We start from the raw sequence: 18,781 nt of genomic DNA, 5'->3' as shown, positions 1-18,781 counted from the left end.
AAATAGTAAAACACAAACTTCTCTTGACCCTTTTGCCCCTACCCCACCTTCTGGCATAGAAGAACCTATGTTTCTGTTGCTCCCCTGAACTACTCATCATGGAACATAACCAATAAATTATCTAGGCTGTAAATATGAAAAATATAAGGCATTCAACAAATCATTGTTGAATGAATGAATGAACAAGGCACAATAAAAGTGCTATGGATTTTCAGAGAAAGTACATACCATAGACTGTCTCCCCACACAACTTCATAATCCTATAAGGGAATGAAAAATCTCTGAATACACCAAAAGCTCAATCATGTTTGTAGATATTCCTTTTTTTAAGTAAATGCGCTATAGACTAGCAACCATTCAAGTGGAAAAGCAGATAAACATGGATCTTTGCCAAAGAAAAATCAAGGAACACATTTATTGCTCTAATGATAAGTTTATTATCAGCCTCTGCTCCAGATCCTTACTATTCAAAGCATGACTCTTGGTCCAGAAGCATGAATATCACCTGGGAGTTTGTCAGAAATGTAGAATTTCAGGCCCCACCAAGATCTACTGAATCAGAAGTCCCATTTTAACACGCTCCCCCAGCAGACTCCTAACACACGTTAAAGTTTTAAAAGCACCAGTGAATATGATACAAATGAAACTGGCTCCTGCAAGCTCAGAGAAAGTTACCATCTTCTCCTCGGTTATCTCCGAAATAAATAATCAGACTTCTGAAGAAGTTCTACAGCTATGGCCATGACACACCTTCAGGAATATTAGGGTATAAATCTAAATTATTACTCAATGAGAAGAACTGACCATCCACTGAATACTGACTAAAACTTTTAGGAAACATACAAAAAATATACTTCTGCCTACTTAGGACATAGACTCTATTGGGCAAGAAAATAAGACAATAAACTTAAATAACCAAAGTGATCATGGTTAAAGATTAAAGAAATCTTTAATACAAAAGATGAGATTACTGGGGGGAAAAGAGAGAGATGCTGGTTAGAACATTTAAGAACAAACTAACAACTCTCAGTGATACATGCACATATTTTCAAACAATCTCTATTTAAAGCTCCAAATTTAGATTGCCCTACCTGTAAAGCTGTGGAATAAAGGACCTACAAGTGACATACAGTCAGATCTCCTAGACACTTTCACTGACTCATAGACTGGAACCACCCTTTACAACACCAAGCAAAATCTCAACCTGGAGAACATTTTGTGAACTTGCAAAAACACTTTGCAAAACCTTCAAGCTACAATCCTGTCATTCCCAAACTGACAAGATCTGAGGTGATGGGGACCTGATGTCAAATACGCCCTTAAAGAAAAAAAAAACCACAAAACACCTATGTGGGGAGGGGGGAGGGGAACGCCAAAACAGAGGGAATTAAGTGAGGAATGATTGCAGGCCATTTCTCATCCCCTGGCTGACCTGCGAAGACCTCTCCATCACAAGGCAGGAGAGAGGAAAAGCAACGCAGGTGTGTGCATTCACAGTTTGAAGTGGCCCCCAAACTTAATCCTGAAGTTGAGAAGACATCCTCTCCCCCAACAGCAGACGTTCAGATGACAGCTCAACCTCTAACTCCCTTCCCCCTTCTTCCGTCCCAGCGGGATTTGGGGTATCAGCCCCTCGCTATCTGCCCCCTCCCCAAGCCCACCCACTCCTGCCCCCCAAAAAACACCCCTGATCGCTCCCAAGGAGAGGCTGACAAGACAGCGCGCGCCCCGCGCCCGCCCCCCGGGAGCCCGCCGCGCACACCGCGCTCGGCCTGGGGGAGGGCTGGCGGGGCTCACCAAGTACAGGGGGGCATAGATCCTCAGGGACTCCTCCAGGGCGCCCCTGGTGATGTGCAGGAAGGAGAGCCAGCAGGACGGCTGCCAAGTGTGGCCGATCTCGTAGCAGTTGTGAGGGATGGACTTGCTGAGCGCCGCCATGACGAGGAGCCGCGCGCGGGGCCGGGAGGGGCTGAGCCGGCGCTCGCCAGGGAGGAAGCGGGGAGGGCTGCGCGCGTCCAGCCGCGGCGGACCAGCCGGGGCCGGCCCCGGGGAGGCGCGGAAAAGAGGGGAAAGGTAACGGAGCGGGGTTACTCCGGGTCAAAGTCCTCGGATGTTGGGCGCTCGGCGTATGGCAGCTCGAGGGGGCGGGGCGCGCAGCCGGGGAGGCGGGGAGAGGCGGAGCGTGCGCGTCCCCGCCGGCGCCCCCGGCCAAGCGCGTCCCCGAGCGGCGCGCGGCGCGCGCGCCCTGACAGATGCGCCCCCGTGGGCGCGCTGGGTCGCTGCGTACTCCAGCCTCCGTCCTCTCAAAGCCCAGCCGAGTAGAGCTGAGGGCAGTGGAAGAAATGGATGAAATGTCTTTGTTGGAAGCTGGTGGAGGAAGGCGGTTGCCTGAGGCGACCCCAGACAGCCATCCTCCTCAGAAGGGCAGCTCCCCTTCCCTGGAGCGCCAGGTAATAAATAGCTGAGGCTGTCTGCTGGTTGGGACCCAGCAGCGCCCTCCATGACTCGGCTTTCTAAGCTCTGCGGTGCCTGAGAAGGCTCAACAGATTTGCTAGTTGTGCACTTTCCCTTCTTGTAAGGGAAAGGACGCTAGTAGGTCTTTGTCTCCAAACGCTGTGCCGTCCATCCTATCTACAGCACCGTCACAGGTAAGCATCAGTCAAGTATGTAACCCAGCGAGGACTCACTTGCCCCAGGCACAGAAAGCCAGGCTCTGACAGCAGGTGTTTGCAGCAAAGGAAGGGTTTATTGCAGGGTACAGGGAGATGGTGAAGGACAGGGAAGCCTCGCGTGCTGTAGTCCTTGGGGTCGCAAAGAGTCAGACACGACTGAACCCCAACCACCACCAAGTAAGGGGATGAGAGAGACTGACTTCTTGACAAGCCTCATATCTGCTCCCACTTGGTCTGTGAGTTAGGGGGTTCTTCAAAAGGGAAAACAAAGACTAGGATGAATCATCTTGTCACTTTTTTTTTTTTATCGTAGTTTTGGAAATCAGGATTCTCAGGTCAGGTGGCCCATGGCTTGGGGGTCTGTGAGCTCATCTTGCTGTGGAGAAACAGGCTGAGTTTGTACATTAATGATGTTATCTATAATAGCTATTTTAGTATATTAGCAATGTCATCAGCAACAGCAGTTTTAGTCATCTGACTAGTTGATTAGTGTTCACTTAGCACAGGATTGAGGTCGTGGGAGGGTATGAAAGAAAATTAAGTTTTAGATAGCGAGATTAATCATAAACCGGGGAAGGGAACTCAATTTTAGGGGGACTCTGCTTCAAATCATACACCTAGTAGAGGCGGCCGTGGTCTTAGAACTGGTTCCTGACTAGAGGGCTGCCAACAGTTGGCATGACAAGGAACCTGTGTGGCCCTTATATGAGACTTATAAACTCTGTAAGAGTCAGTTTCCTCACACATAACTTTCCAGGTTCCCTGGAATTTCAAATTCTAAAATGTCTTAAAGCAGGAGCTTGTCATTGGACTGTTAAATACGATTACTTTTATATACAGCCCTTAGACGAGTCCCATCCTAATCTAGCCTTCATTTATTCATTCCGTAATATTTCCCTAGCACATACTGTTTTCAGGCAGGCTTCCCAGGTGGCTCCGTGGCAGAGAATCTGCCTGCAGGAAACGCAGGTTTGATCCCTGGGTCAAGAAGATCCCCTGGAGTAGGAAATGGTAACCTGCTCCAGTATACTTGTCTGGAAAATTCCATAGACAAAGGAGCTAGCAGGCTCCTTTGGGGTCACAAAGAGTGAGACATGGCTGAGCACACACACACATTATTTTCAGGCACTATTCTAAGCTCAGTAGATTCAGCTATAAACAAGAAAGGTTTCCACCTACTTCTCTATCTCCTCCCAGTGCCTTAGAGCTGGGGCCAGAGCTGGCATTGCAGCCCCAGGCACTATGACTTCTGGAGTTACCGTGAATGATGAAATCACCAAAGGTTTTAATGATAGGAAAATAAAGAAATATTCTACACAAAAGAAGATGAAAGAATGTTCTGTTTAAATGATGAGGAAAGACAAATAATTATAATAGAGGAAGCAAAACTGATCTTAACAAATGACAATAGTGATACCATGGAGGACCCCTACACATTTTGTTGTGAAGTTGCTACCTCTGGATGATTACCAGTTTGCTACGTGTGATGCCATATAAACAACAAAAAAGTCTAAGAATACCTAGTATTGATCAATAGTCTCCGTAAACTTCCATTCCGTCGCTCCGTTGTGTCCAGCTCTTTGCAACCCCGTGGACTGTAGCCTACCAGGCTTCTCCGTCCATGGGATTCTCCAGGCAAGAATACTGGAGTGGGTTACCGTTTCCTTCTCCAGGGGATCTTCCCGACCCAGGGATCGAACCCGGGTCTCCTGCATTGGAGGCAGACGCTTTAACCTCTGAGCCACCAGGGAAGCCCTAATCAATAGTCTAAGAATACCTAATATTGATCTATTGATGCCATATACACAACAAAAAAGACGGAGAATACCTACTATCAATACCTAGTATTGATAGTCTGGGCTTCTAAGAGTGCACCTTTTAAAAACAAGATGATTTATGCTAGCTCTAAAGACGCCATTAAAAAGAAATCTACATATATTAGATATGAGTGACATATAAATGGAAGGGATGAGATTAAGGAGCAGTTGTCACTTGGAGAGAAACTGGGAAACATTGTAGTTGTCTCACTTGAAGGAAAACTCATAAAATGACAGTCGAATATCATCTTGAGTGTTAAGCAGCTTCCACTTCTACAGCTCAGTCAGATGGAATAGTGTTAGATTTTGTTTTTCTCTTTCCTCTTCCCCAATAGAGAAATTGGAGTTGGTTATGGACAGGGAAGCCTGGCATGCTGCAGTCCATGGGGTCACAAAGAGTCAGACATGACTGAACAACTAAACTGAACTGAACTTCCCCAAAATGCCCTTTCAAAACAATAAATGAAGGAAATATCATTCATTTAAGCAACGTATCAAAGATTGCCATTAGACTGTTTAATACCATTACTTTTATGCACAATTTAAGAAATGCCTTCCCATATATTTTAAACGAAACAACTAGTTACCTGAAAACTAAGTTATAAGAAAGCCAAACAAAATAAGATAGGTATGATAATAATATATTGATAGTATTGAAAGTCCAGAGTAACAGTGGTAGAAAAGATAAAAGTTGGTCTCTCTCTCAGACCAACATAGACAGTCTTAGTCTAAGATGGTGGCTCTATATCCATCAAGGATCCCAAACTCCTCCTGACAGATTGATCTGCAAACTGTTACCTGTTTGTTTGCAGAGGTAACTTGGAAGTTGGCCACTTCACCTTGAGCCATGATATCCACATGCTAGAGAGGAAGATCACCCGAAGAGGAACAGAGGACATAACTTCCTCTTAAGTAAACATCACAGTAGATCTATGCAAACCACTTCTCCTTGCAAACATTGTGCAAACTTTGCCTCATGGCCACACTTAGTTGCGAGAGAGACTGGTGTTCAGCAACCCACGTTCGGCAAGCCCGAGCTCGGCAACCGAGAGTAGCCTCCGCACACCGCCACCAGACAAAGCCTGCACAAAGCAATGAAGACATGGTGCAACCAAAAATAAACAGATAATTTTTTTTTAAATTTAAGAGTATAAGAAAGACAGCATAAACTTGTCCGCAGAAATTAAAGGACTGATCACACAGACTTATCCTACTTAAATTCAATAATCCATCCCTGAAAATCTGATGGTCCTCAAGCAAAGGCTGAATGGGAAACCTATTATCAAACGGGAAAAAATAAAATATGTTATGCATCAACCCCGAAATTCCTAACACATATTTAAAATAAAGTGAAATGCCAATTATGAGCAGCAAACTGTCGAGTTAGGTTGATCAATACTTAAAGAATAGCATTTTAATCACCAAACAAGGAATTCGGTCACTAATTACCAGTTGTTTCTGAATGTAATAGCACCTGTAGTTTGCATGCATAATGATAAGCATTATGTTTACAATGTGGCACAGCAAATACCTACCAAGAAATAAGGAAATTTTTTAAATTACAATTAAAAGCATGCAATTTCTCTTAATGAACTGTTAAATGGAGACTTGAAGCTTAAAAGATATTTGAAAAGAGAAGAACACAGTTATTGTTGTCACAGGTGCCAAAAATGACAGTGCTAACGAGGGCTTCCCTGGTGGCTCAGATGGTAAAGAATCTGCCTGCAATGCAGGAGACCCAGGTTCAGTCGCTGGGTAGGGAAGATCTCCTGGAGGAGGGAATGGCAATCCACTCCAGTATTCTTGCCTGGAGAACTCTATGGACGGAGGAACCTGGTGGGCCACAGTTCATGGATCACAAAGAGTCAGACATGACTGAGCGGCTAACACTTTCATACTTTCACAGTGAGTTGGATGGTGAATGGGAAATTTCAAACTCTCAGATCCAAAGGAATGCAAAGAGTATTCTAATAAATCTAAAGGAGAATGATCTCTGCTTTAGGATTAGAAAAAATACAAAAAGGAGTAGTTTTTATCTGTAATCCTTTGTATGGATCACAGTACATGACTACTGGAAAAACCATAACTTTGACTATACTGACCTTTGTAAGCAAAATAATGTCTTTGCTTTTTCATACATTATCTAGGTTTGTCATAGCTTTTCTTTCAAGGAGCAAGCATCTTTTAATTTCTTGACTGCAGTCACCATCTGCAGTGATTTTGGAGCCCAAGAAAAGAAAGTCTGTCACTGATTCCATTGTTTCCCCATCTATTTGCCATGAAGTGATAGGACCGGATGCCATGATTTTAGTTTTTTGAACGTTGAGTTTTAAGCCACCTTTTACATTCTCCTCTTTCACTTTGATCAACAAGTTATTTAGTACCTCTTTGGTTTCTGCTGTAAGGGTGGTGTCATCTGCATATCTGAGGTTATTGATATTTTTCCTGGCAATCTTGATTTCAGCTTGTGCTTCATTCTGCCCAGCATTTCACATAATGTACTCTGCATATAAGTTAAATAAGCAGGGTGACAAGGTACAGCCTTGAAGTACTCTTTCCTAATAATTTGGAACCAGTCAGTTGTTCCATGTCCAGTTCTAACTGTTGCTTCTTGACCTGCATACAGGTTTCTCAGGAGGCAGGTCAGCTGGTCTGGTATTCCCATCTCTTGAAGAATTTTTCACAGTTTGTTATGATCCATTCAGTCAAAGGCTTTAGTGTAGTCAATGAAGCAGAGTAGATTATTTTTTTAATTCTCTTGCTTTTTCTATGATCCAACGGATGTTGGCAATTTGATCTCTGGTTCCTGTGCCTTTTCTAAATCTAGCTTATACATCTGGAAGTTCACAGTTCATGTACTGTTGAAGCCTAGCTTGTAGGATTTTGAGCATTACTTTTCTAACATGTGAAATGAGAGCAATTGTGCAGTAGTTTGAGCATTTTTTGGTATTGCTCTTCTTTGGGATTGGAATGAAAACTGACTTTTTCCAGTCCTGTAGCCGCTTCTGAGTTTTCCAAATTTGCTGGCATATTGAGTGCAGCACTTTCACAGCATCATCTATTTGAACATCTATCTTGAAACAGCTCAGCTGGAATTCCATTACTTCCACTAGCTTTGTTCATAGTGATGCTTCCTAAGGCCCACTTGACTTCACACTCCAGGATGCCTGGCTCTAGGTGATTGATCACACCATCATGGTTATCGGATCATTACAATCTTTTTGTATAGTTCTTCTGTGTATTCTTACAACCTCTTCTTAATTTCTTCTGCCTCTGTTAGGTCCGTATCATTGAGGTCCTTTATTGAGCCCATCTTTGCATGAAATGTTCCCTAGGTATCTCTAATTTTCTTGAAGAGATCTTTAGTCTTTCCCATTATTGTTGACCATAATGAGACTCAAACAATTGTTTGTTCTGGGATTTAGCTACATCCTGTGTCCTTCCTTAATGTGTGTGCTTAATCACTCAGTCGTGTCCAACTCTTTGTGACCCCATAGACTGCAGTCTTCCAGGCTCCTCTGTCCATGGGGATTCTCTAGGCAAGAATACTGGAGTGGGTTTTCATACCCTCCTCCAAGGGATCTTCCCAATCCAGGGATCAAACCCAGGTCTCCTGCTTTGCAGGTGGATTATTTACCGACTGAGCCACGAGGGAAGACCAAGAATACTGGAGTGAGTAGCCTATCCCTTCTCCAGAGGATCTTCCTAGCCCAGGATTTGAACCAGGGGTCTCCCACATTACAGGCAGATCCTTTACCAGCTTGAGCTACCTGGGAAGCCCTGTCCTTCCTTAATAAGGTGCCTCTTTTTCTAAATTTTCACAAGTTCTTTAAAAACCTGTGCATGAAATGTAGTACCAGCATTTTGCTTCTCTTTGTGAAAATTCTACTGCTTTTCTTTAAACAACGTGTTTTGAAACTCAGGTACTTAAAAGCCTATAAGTGCTTTGAAGGATCAGGACACTGCTCTTTCACTTATGCTTTATACTACTGTATTGCTTAATGTTTTCCCACTTAGTGTACATTATTCTTGCATTCCGACACTTCCTTTTCTTGATACAGTTTGTTTTACGTCATGAGTGCTAATGATTCTAAATCTTTAATGTCCAAAAAAGGCTTTATTTTCACTCTCCCTCAGAACTACTGATCATCTGGTTATGAATGGAGTTGTAGATTCACAGTAAATTTCCCCTCAGTATAAAAAAAAAAAAATTGCATTGTTTGCTTGTGTAGAATTTGCTAATCAGATATCCAGGGTTATTTGAACCCCCTTCCTTCGTAGTTCATCTTTCTACTCTGGTAGTTTTAGGCTTTTCTCTTTATGACTGATATTTTACCATAAGTTTCAGTCATGTTTCTTTATTTCATTTTTTTGTATTATTCTGCTAGAATTTCATGAACTCTCTTAATCTGAAGTGTCATGTCTCTTTTTTCAGGTCTAGAAATTAAAGAATCACATATCCTCTGTTCCAAGGAAATCTCCTGTAAGTTCTATCAGGCCAGAATTTTTTTAACTTGAGGTCTTTGGATAGAATTCAGGGGAGTTCATGTAATTAGATGAAAAACCTATTATGTTTTAATTTTCACTAGCCTCTAACTGAAATAAATTATTTTATTTTTAATAAAATAAATAGAATAAAATAAAAAATAAAATATAGAAATAAATTGTTCTATTTGCATGCTGCTGCTGCTGCTGCTAAGTCACTTCAGTCGTGTCCGACTCTGTGCGACCCCATAGACGGCAGCCCACCGGGCTCCCCCGTCCCTGGGATTTTCCAAGCTTTGCATACAGGCAACAAAGTACATTAATGCACCAGAATGCAGTATCTGTGACATTGTCACCAATAGAAATCACAGATGTTATCATGTTATGTTACAACTGTGGCAGATATCTCAAAAATGGTAATAAACTGCCTATCATGTCTTATTGGGCTTCCCTTGTGGCTCAGCTGGTAAAGAATCCACCTGCAATGCGAGAGACCTGGGTTCTATCCCTGGGTTGGGAAGATCCCCTGGAGAAGGGAAAGTCTCCCTACCCCAGTGTTCTGGCCTGGAGAATCCCATGGACCATATAGTCCATGGGGTCACAAAGAGTCAGACACAACTGAGTGACTTTCCCACGTTCACATCACATTTTATTATTCAGTTTGCTAATAGGTTAACATATGATGAAATATTAATATTTTGATAGCTGCATTTCAATATAGTTGATTTCTTATATAATTTTGTATACTTTATTTTATGCATATGAAGGTATTAATCTGGTCCGAATGTTTGTGTTCCCCTAAAATTCATATGTTGAAATTCTAATGCCCAATGTGATAGGAGGTAGGGACTTGAGAGGTGCTTCGGTCATGAGGATGGAGCCTTCATAAGTGGGATTTGTTGTGGTTGTTGCTTAGTTGCTCTGTCATGTCTGACTCTTTGTGACCCCATGGACTAGAGCCCACCAGGCCCCTCTGTCCTTGGGATTTCCCAGGTGAGAATACTGGAGTGGGTTGCTATTTCCTTTTCCAGAGGATCTTCCCAACCCAGGGATTTGACCCCCGTCTCCTGCATCAGCAGGCAGATTGTTTACCAGGAAGCCACGATAAATGGGATTAGTGCCCTTGTAATAAAAGCAGGGTGCTCTCTCTCACCCCTTCCATCATATGAGGGATAGCAAGAGTACTGGCTGTGGACCAAGAAAATAGCCCTCAACAGAACTCGACCATGCCAACACCTCAGTCTTAGACTGCTCAGCCTCCAGAATTGTGAGAAATAAATTTCTGTTGTTGTAAGCTCTCCTGCTTCTGCTGCTGCTAAGTCGCTTCAGTCGTGTCCGACTCTGTGCGACCCCATAGACGGCAGCCCACCAGGCTCCCCCGTCCCTGGGATTCTCCAGTCAAGACCACTGGAGTGGGTTGCCATTTCCTTCTCCAGTATAAGCTCTCCAGTCTGTGGTATTTTGTTATAGCAGCCAGACAGGACTTAAGACAGAAGGGCTTCCACATCTTCCCTAAACTGCTAAAGAGAGATCCACGGCACAAAACATTTTCAAAACACCTGCATTAGACTGATGATAAAATCTCTGTAACCTCAAGGCCTCTTATCTTTCCTATCAGTTTCAATTATTTTCTATCTCTTCATCACTTTGGTTAGATCAGAGAGAACCAGAAGGCCCCCATCAGGGCAGCACGTGACAAAGAGCAAGAGCTTAGGGGTGGTGGGAGCCTTAGCCTGACGCTCTGGTTTCCACTTGATCATGGTTTCTGCTACAAAGAAACTTCCTTCTTTGTTTCTGAGTATTCACTAACGTACTTTTTTTTTTTAATCAGCCTTTCAATTTTGGTGAGGGATGGAGAAATGACCGGTATGCACTCCATCTGCATCTTAAAGTTGGGAATGTTCTCAGACACTTAGTCATTCCAACTCTTTGTGACTCCATGAACTGTAGCCCACCAGGCTCCTTGGTCCATGGAATTCCCAGGCAAGAGTACTGGAGTTGGTTGTCATTTCCTCCTCCAGGGGATCTTCTCCACCCAGGGATTGAACCCCAGTCTCTTGAATCTCCTGCATTAGCTGGCCGATTATTTACCACTAGTGCCTCCTGGGAAGCCCTAAAACTGGGAAGCATGTATTAATTTTGCATTTAGAAAATAAGAGAAAAGACACGGTACTACATTCTTTTCCCTTCTAGTAATCTTTTTTTTTTTACAGTATATAATATTGTAATAATAAACGATATTTTACAAATGAGAAGACTTAGGTCAGTACAGGATAATCATTGATTCAAAGTCAGGTAGCTCGTTAATAACAGGACTGGCTCTAAAACTCAGGTCACAGCTTCCTCTCTAGAGTCTACTCTTTTGAACTATCTTGGGGGAGTTCTCTTTCCTTTCCAGGAGCTGATGGTGCTGATATTATAAACCACAGTCTAGAAAAATCATTGTGTTGTTTATTTGTTATTGTAGATGTGCTTCTCTCTGCCAAGGATATTTTTAGTCAATCGGGTCAACTAATATTTTAGAACACTTGATGTGTGTCAGGTGCTGAGCTGGGTGCCAGGCACACAACAATGAACAGGATTAATCCCAACCACACGGAATTTACTGACAGTGTCCATAAGAAGGCTAGGCATCAAACGGGCATTGAATTCCTCTCCCCTTCTTTGGTGACCTTCTTTTCATCTTTCAAGATCAGATTCGAGTGCATCTTCTCTTTGAAGCTTTCTGGGCAGAGTTAGTTATTTTCTGTGCTTCTATTATACATGACTCACCCCTGTGTTATCAACTGAGAACAGACTTTTATTTTAATACTTTAGTTAGCAGTGTTTCCTGCCACTCCTCTCACCTCGCTTCCCAACTGGGTGGCAAAGAACTCAAGGGCAGGCTTCTTCATTCATCTATTTTCTTTTTAACTTTTGACCACACCCTTCAGCATATGGGACCATAGATCCCTGACCTGGGGTCAAACCCACACCCCCTACATTGGAAGGTGGAGTCTTAACCACCGAGCCACCAGGGAAGTCCCCCTCACTCATCTTGACAGCAGCTTCAGGACCTAGCACAGTGCCTGGCACACAGGCAATAAGAATTTGAATAAATGCAACTGGTGCTGAGAGAAAAGAATGGAAAGTTCCATTTCTGTACGCTGTATATCCATTTGTGGTTTTGCAATTTAAAATGGCTTTCCCTATTGATGATTTTAGCTTTATGACTGGCAAAAATCCATTTCTCTTATTTGGGCTAGTGGCCAGTACAAATGGAAAGAGATGTAAGCATTTGCCAGCTGTTATTAATTATACTGAAAGCCTATTCAGAAATATTGAGAAAATCTACCTTTTGCTTCAGCTTATCTGAGTTGACAATCTCCACAACCTAAACCCACTAAAATCCACACCTCCAAATTCATTTAATTCTGCTTGACCTATGACTACAGAAATTGAGTCCCTAAAGAGTCTCAATTTCACAATTTGGCTAACTCTAATTCTTTAACCTTTATTAAATTCTTTTTGAATGACTGTTGACAAGCCAGGTATCTAAGTTGCAAGAAAAAGAAATCAAAATTAGTTCCATATTTATGTGGGGAGGGAAAGGGCTGTGGTCCCTGGAAGGAGGAAACAGTTTCCCTTCTTAGAGTTTGACTACCTTAGAGTTAGATGCTTGGGAAAATCCATAATCTCCAGGGGTAAACAGGCACGTGATCTTTGTAACCAGAGCCCTAACAAAAAATGGGCAGAGATTTTTTGAAGGCCAGGATGGTGAGAGTGGCTTGAATATTGTAATTTCAGATCTTCAAGGAGTTTTTTCAAGGGTAGTTTTTGCTTGAGGGGAATGATCTAAATGGACAAAGTTAAATTATACTGATGGGCTTCCCGGGTGACTCACAGGTAAACAATCTACCTGCAATGCAAGAGATGGTGGGTTCAATCCCTAGGTGGGGAAGATCCCCTGAAGGAAGGCATGCAACCCACTTCAGCCTTCTTGTCTAGAGAATCTCATGGACTGAGGAGCCTGGAGAGCTACAGTCCATGGGGTTGCGACTAAAACACCTTAGCACAGATATTCTGTACTAAACCGGACCAAATTCTGAAATGGAAATTTGACAGCTCCAACTCCAGGAACCTAAACTTTTCTGTAGCATGGTATCAAAAGTTGCCTTGATTATGGGTGGGGATACATCTCTGCAGTTGAACATGACTTTGGAGAAATATTTCCTTTAAGGTGTGTGTGTAAACTCCCTTAGCTTGTATGGGATTGTTTATTTTCGTAGAGATGGCTTGTGCTTCCTGTTTAAGGAGTTTCTCACAGGAGACGGGGGAGTGAGGAGCTTGGGATGACAGGGAAGCTACAGTTCTGGGTTTTTACTCCATGTGGAGAAAAATGCCAGGAAAATAAACGGGGACTGGTGGAGGCTTAGTACAAAAAGACGGGCCTGTGATTATCTCACATGTGGTAATACTCAAACACAGACGCGGGGAATGTCGCCCTATTGGATCTTTTGCTTTGCTGAGATGATCTCTCAGAGGCCATAGGAGCGGACCTGACCCCGCGAGTTGGGGACGGCTGGAGTTTCCTCAGAGGAAGTGGACAGGAAACGGGGGTAGGAGGGGCAGCCTTGAAGCTGGAGGGACTGCAGAGAGAAATGCGGTCTTCTCCTGAGGCCTCTGGAAATGGGGGCCTGACTATTGGTAGAGCGGACTCGCCAGAGGTCACTCCCAAAGGGAGAAAACAAGCATCCTGTGCCAGAGAGCCCAAGCCTGGGAACTAGGCAAAGAGGCACCTCCATGGCCACCAACAGCCTGAGCTCTGGCTGTCTGCCTCCTAGCACGTTCAGAACTCACGGCCATTTTAAATTCATGTTTTATCCTTCCTTTCTCTCTTTCTCTCTCTTTTTTTCTTTGATATGGATCATTTTTTTAAAAGTCTTGATTGAATTTGTTACAATATTGCTTCTGTTTTATGTTTTGGCTTCTTGGCCAAGAGGCAAGTAGGGTCTTAACTCCCCCACCAGGGATTCAACCTGTGCCCCCTGCACTGGCAGGCAAAGTGTTAACCACTGGACTGCTGAGGAAGTCCCTAGCATTCCTTTCTCTTATCCTGAATCTTTTAATCAAATTTTGCTAAACATTGTAGCCTAGTCCTTATCATGTGGTGGGAAATGAAAGGAAGGATCTGTGTCCATCCTTGGGAACATTTAGTAAAGGGAAGAAGAGACTTCCCTTGAGGCCAGCATAACTGTGATGGCTTCAATCGTGGGTTTGCAGGAGGTGAGAGGCGGCAGTCAGGGAGCTGGAAACACATCACAGCCCGGGGTTTGTGGAGTATGGATTTGTGGAGCACGTGAACCACTGCAAAGCGCAAAGACCTAGATGTAGAGAGGAACCTCATAAATGATGAGACTGCCTGTCATCAGACATGATGAACGTCTGAGCTACAGTAATTTGGACATTACAGGGTAAACCTGACCTCATTTTTAATCATAATCTGGTGAGGTCTGGGAGGTTGGGTATATGCATCTGGAATGCACTATAAAATAAAGTCTGTATCTTAGTAACCTATTTAACATAAGGTTTGCAGACTATAAAACCAAGCCTAAAAGGAGTTTGCATCCAAATCTGTTGAAATCATAATCATCATGAGCTGTTTATCCATTTATTAGTAATCATGTACTGGATTCCACCACGTGCCAAACAGCATGGTAGAATTCAAAGTGGATCCAATGAAACGCAGCTGGTATAAAGTGCTTCTTCATGCTCAAGGTAGAACTAGGATTATATATTCAATTCTCCTAATCAAAGAGAAAAATGGCTTGATGCCCCCTCATGTGAGTTTAGTGTGGAATCTGGTGTTACTTCCTTAGGGCCATTTTCCCTCCTTCTGGGTCAGGGGTCCCCAGCCCCTGGGCCTCAGACCAGCACTGGTACATGGCCTGTTAGAAACTGGGCCACGCAGCAGGAAGTAAGCAGCTGGCAAGCGAGTGTAGCTTCATCTGCTCTTCCCCATCATCAGCATTACTGCCTGAACCATTTGCCTTTCCCCCACTTCCCCCCCAAGGAAAAATTGTCTTTCATGAAATGGATCTCAAGTTTGGGGACCACTGTTCTAGATCTTCTGGGAACCCTAGAGGGTATACATTGTTCATTTAGGAAGTTCCTCTTCAGGTTAAGAAGAGCCCTGGTATCTAAGCATCCATGCTAGTCCATGATGCCTCAAGGCATTGTTGTTGAAAGTTGGTCCCCCATTGTAGGCCAGGCACAGTCAGAGGCTGGTCCCATTCACTGCACAAACCAGCATGTTACCTCCATGGAAGGTGACTTTGTAAGAGACTCCATTCCCTTGGTCGACAGAGAACAGCCCTCGCTAGATCTCCCAGGTAGTGGTATTTAGTGCTCAGTCCTTTTAATCACGCATAACCATCCTCCTTCCAGCCCCAGCAGCAATTACATGATCGTACTAAAACCAGTTCAGGAGTCAGCCCTTCACAGACTGCAAAACCATGAAAATTCTAGTACTGGGATCCCATCACAGGCCAGTCCACTTTCCTTTTCAACCATAAAAAATATGAAAGTGCTATTTTCATTCCTCTCCCAAACAACAAACCCTTTCTTGTCCTCAGCTAAAGTGTCTGTGTAGGTAACCTCCGGGTCCATCACTCTCCCAGCCACAATTTTCTGTTGACGCCTGGACAACAAAAGCCCTTCCTTGGCAGTAGAATTTAGAAAGCTTGCTCTGCACCTCCTCTTCCTTGATGAACAAACATCGTTCACCATTTTAATACTAAACTGACACACCTGCATGCCTTGGAGAAAATGTTCCGTGATCGCAATGATGAATTTTATTGATTCCAAAACATCTCTGATCCTAAGAGCTACTTATTTTTTTTAAGAGTGTGCGACTGAACTGAACTGAACTGAACTGAACAACTACCTAGTCATTTATTTTAATTTTTAATTTTTTTGGCCACACCATGCACCGTGGGATCTTAATTGCCTGACCAGGGATTGAACCTGTGCTCCCTGGAGTGAAAGTACAGAGCCTTAACCACTGGACCTCCAGGGAAGTCCCCTAGGAGCTACTTAATATAAATGAAAATACCCCAGGCTTTACTTTTGTAAATTCTGATCCAGTGGGCTTCTAGTTGGACCTAAGAATCTATATTTTTTCCAAGCCCTCTTATATGACAAAGAAGCCCTTGTGAGAAAGGAATACCCAAGTTAATAAGGACCCACTCACATTGTTTAGCCCAGTAACTTCCAATGCAGAACAGTAGAATCATCTGGGAAACTTGTGCTCCACAAGAGATCCCTGGACTCACCTGGAAAGTTTTTTCACTTTTTAGTTGGAAAAATCTCAAACTTGGCTTCCCAGGTGACTCAGTGGTAAAAAATCTACCTACCAAAGTAGGAGCTGCAGGCTCAATCCCTGGGTCAGGAAGATCCTCTAGAGAAGCAAGTGGTAACCCACTGCAGTACTCTTGCTTGAAAAACCCCATGGACAGAAGAGCCTGGTGGGCTACAGTCCATGGGGCCGCAAAGAGTTGGACATGACTTAGGGAAACAGTAGCAACAATCTCAAACTTACAGAAAAGTTGCAAAAAGATCACAAATAACTTCACTTTGCTGAATCATTCAAGTGTTGGTTGTTGACATGGTGCCCTGCTGCTGCTGCTGAGTCGCTTCAGTCATGTCCGACTCTGTGCAACCCCATAGACGGCAGTCCACCAGGCTCCACCGTCCCTGGGATTTTCCAGGCAAGAACGCTGGAGTGGGGTGCCATTTCCTTCTCCAATGCATGAAAGTGAAAAGTGAAAGTGAAGTCTCTCAGTTATGTCCGACTCTTCACGACCCCATGGACTGCAGCTTACCAGGCTCCTCCGTCCATGGGATCTTCCAGCCAAGAGTACTGGATTGGGTTGCCATTGCCTTCTCCAACATGGTGCCCTGCTGCTGCTGCTGCTGCTGCTAAGTCACTTCAGTCGTGTCCGACTCTGTGCGACCCCATAGACGGAAGCCCACCAGGCTCCCCCGTCCCTGGGATTCTCCAGGCAAGAACACTGGAGTGGGTTGCCATTTCCTTCTCCAATGTGTGAAAGAGGAAAGTGAAAAGTGAAAGTGAAGTCGCTCAGTCGTGTCCGACCCTTAGCGACCCCACGGACTGCAGCCTACCAGGCTCCTCCATCCATGGGATTTTCTAGGCAATAGTACTGGAGTGGCTTGCCATTGCCTTCTCCGACATGGTGCCCTAGCACTCTTAAATACTTTTTCTTTTTAAATTGTTTTCTTTTATTTCCGGATACTTTATTCTTTCCTACAAAAAAGGACATTCTACTGTATAGCCAAAGAAAACCCATCAGAACAAGGAAATGTAATATCATCATGTTATATATAAATGTGATATCATCTCTACTGCTCAGACCCCATTCAAGTTTTGCCATTTGTTCATAAAACATCATTTAAAGTAAAAGAGAATGGAATCATGTATTGTGTTTATGCCACGTCTCTTCAGTCTCCTTACTTTGAAAACAGTTTCTCAGACACTCCTTGATTTTATGACCTTGACGTTTTAAAATTAGTCCTTTTACTTTGTAGAATGACCCTTAGTTCACTTGGCTGACGTTTTCTCATGATTAGACTTGGGTTATACACCTGAGCAGGGAATATCATAGAAGTGATGCCATGTTCTCATCACATCTGATCAGGTGGTACATGACTTTGCCATGTCCCGTTGCCGGTATGGGTACTTAATGACTTGTTTAAGATGATGCCTGCCAAACTGTCCACTATGAAGTCATTCTTTCTGTCTCTGTAATTAATAAGTTTTTAATGAGAGAGAGCCTCAAGATTATGTAAATATCTGGTTTCTCATCAAAATTTCAAATTATTTATGTATTAATTTATGTACTCGTGGATTCTGATTTTATTCAGTGAGCTATAGATAACCCACTACTATCCTGACTTATTTTGATGCTCCCATTGTCCCAGGTATGTCCAGTGAGAACTCCTTCAAACTGGCTCGGGTGCTTTTCAGTCATTATTCTTTGACTTGTTTTTTTGGTACAATATGTCCAGGTTCACTTTTTACTTTCACCACCGCAGCACTGAAATCAGCCAATCCTGCATAGAACTTTTAGAAATGGAGATACTAAATCAAGATGCTCCTTGCTCCTGAGGTGTTGCTATTTTCAAGCCCTTTGGGTAAAAGGGCTAAGGAATAGGTAGATAGATAAACACACCCATTCCTGTATATTATATATGCACACCATTTAAACCTGTATTTGTTTCTGTGTCTGTTTCTATATTGAAAACCATGGGAGTTTCCTACTCTCATCCAACACCAGAAGATTCATTCTAGTTTTCTCCACTTCCATATTTGTAACTCTGTGACAGAAAGAGACTTCCCAGTGATAAATACACTTATTTACTAATTTTTTCTTCTCATAGGCCCCGAACACCCTTGTGGATACTCTCCCCACCCCTCTGGGCACAGATGCTCCACCCAAGCAGGAAAATGCTGCACTGAGGGGCCTCTCATCTTGCTTGGACTCCTCCCAGGGACACCCTTTTGTTAGGCTCTGACACTCCCCGGCCACCTCTGCGTGATCCCCTGTTAAATGCCCTCCTCACTCTGCTGAGGCTCCAGCATCCAGCCTGGGTTTTGTCACCCCACACCGGGTCTCTGTCCCGCTACCACCACATGGATGCCTACTTTGTTCAGAGCCAGGTAATGGCTTTGGACTGAACCATTCAGGAAGCAAAGCAACGGGAAGAGGAGGAGGGGGAGGAAGAAGAACCATCTGGGAGATTGGAATT

The 18,781-nt window shown here is 43.6% G+C and overlaps 1 protein-coding gene, 1 long non-coding RNA gene and 1 pseudogene across 3 annotated transcripts in view; 2 read left to right on the top strand and 1 right to left on the bottom strand.

Moving 5' to 3' along the window:
- Nucleotides 1-2,115, bottom strand: part of TMEM135 (transmembrane protein 135) — a 279,124-nt gene extending 277,009 nt beyond the window's left edge. The window contains exon 1 of one of the 2 annotated variants that reach the window (XM_088832490.1): nt 1,798-2,115. In XM_088832490.1, the coding sequence (XP_088688616.1) occupies nt 1,798-1,938 (141 nt within the window). In that variant the 5' untranslated portion in view covers nt 1,939-2,115. The remainder of the gene's footprint in view (nt 1-1,797) is intronic. The other variant, XM_055416171.2, reaches the window with a different exon arrangement.
- Nucleotides 2,116-2,260: 145 nt separating this feature from the next.
- LOC148773897 (uncharacterized) overlaps nt 2,261-18,781 on the top strand; it is a 57,480-nt gene continuing 40,959 nt past the window's right edge. Inside the window, exons 1-2 of the long non-coding RNA XR_016036456.1 lie at nt 2,261-2,648; nt 18,413-18,692. This is a non-coding gene — a long non-coding RNA (uncharacterized LOC148773897). The remainder of the gene's footprint in view (nt 2,649-18,412; nt 18,693-18,781) is intronic.
- Nucleotides 3,002-5,287, top strand: LOC129549075 (cofilin-2-like; annotated as a pseudogene).

The sequence above is a fragment of the Moschus berezovskii genome, chromosome 25 (genome assembly GCF_049115385.1).
Source record: "Moschus berezovskii isolate FMDL1 chromosome 25, NW_MosBer_1.0, whole genome shotgun sequence".
NCBI lineage: Eukaryota > Metazoa > Chordata > Mammalia > Artiodactyla > Moschidae > Moschus > Moschus berezovskii.
The sequence above is the reverse complement of the archived record's forward strand: the minus strand, read 5'-3'. Positions and strand labels throughout refer to the sequence as shown.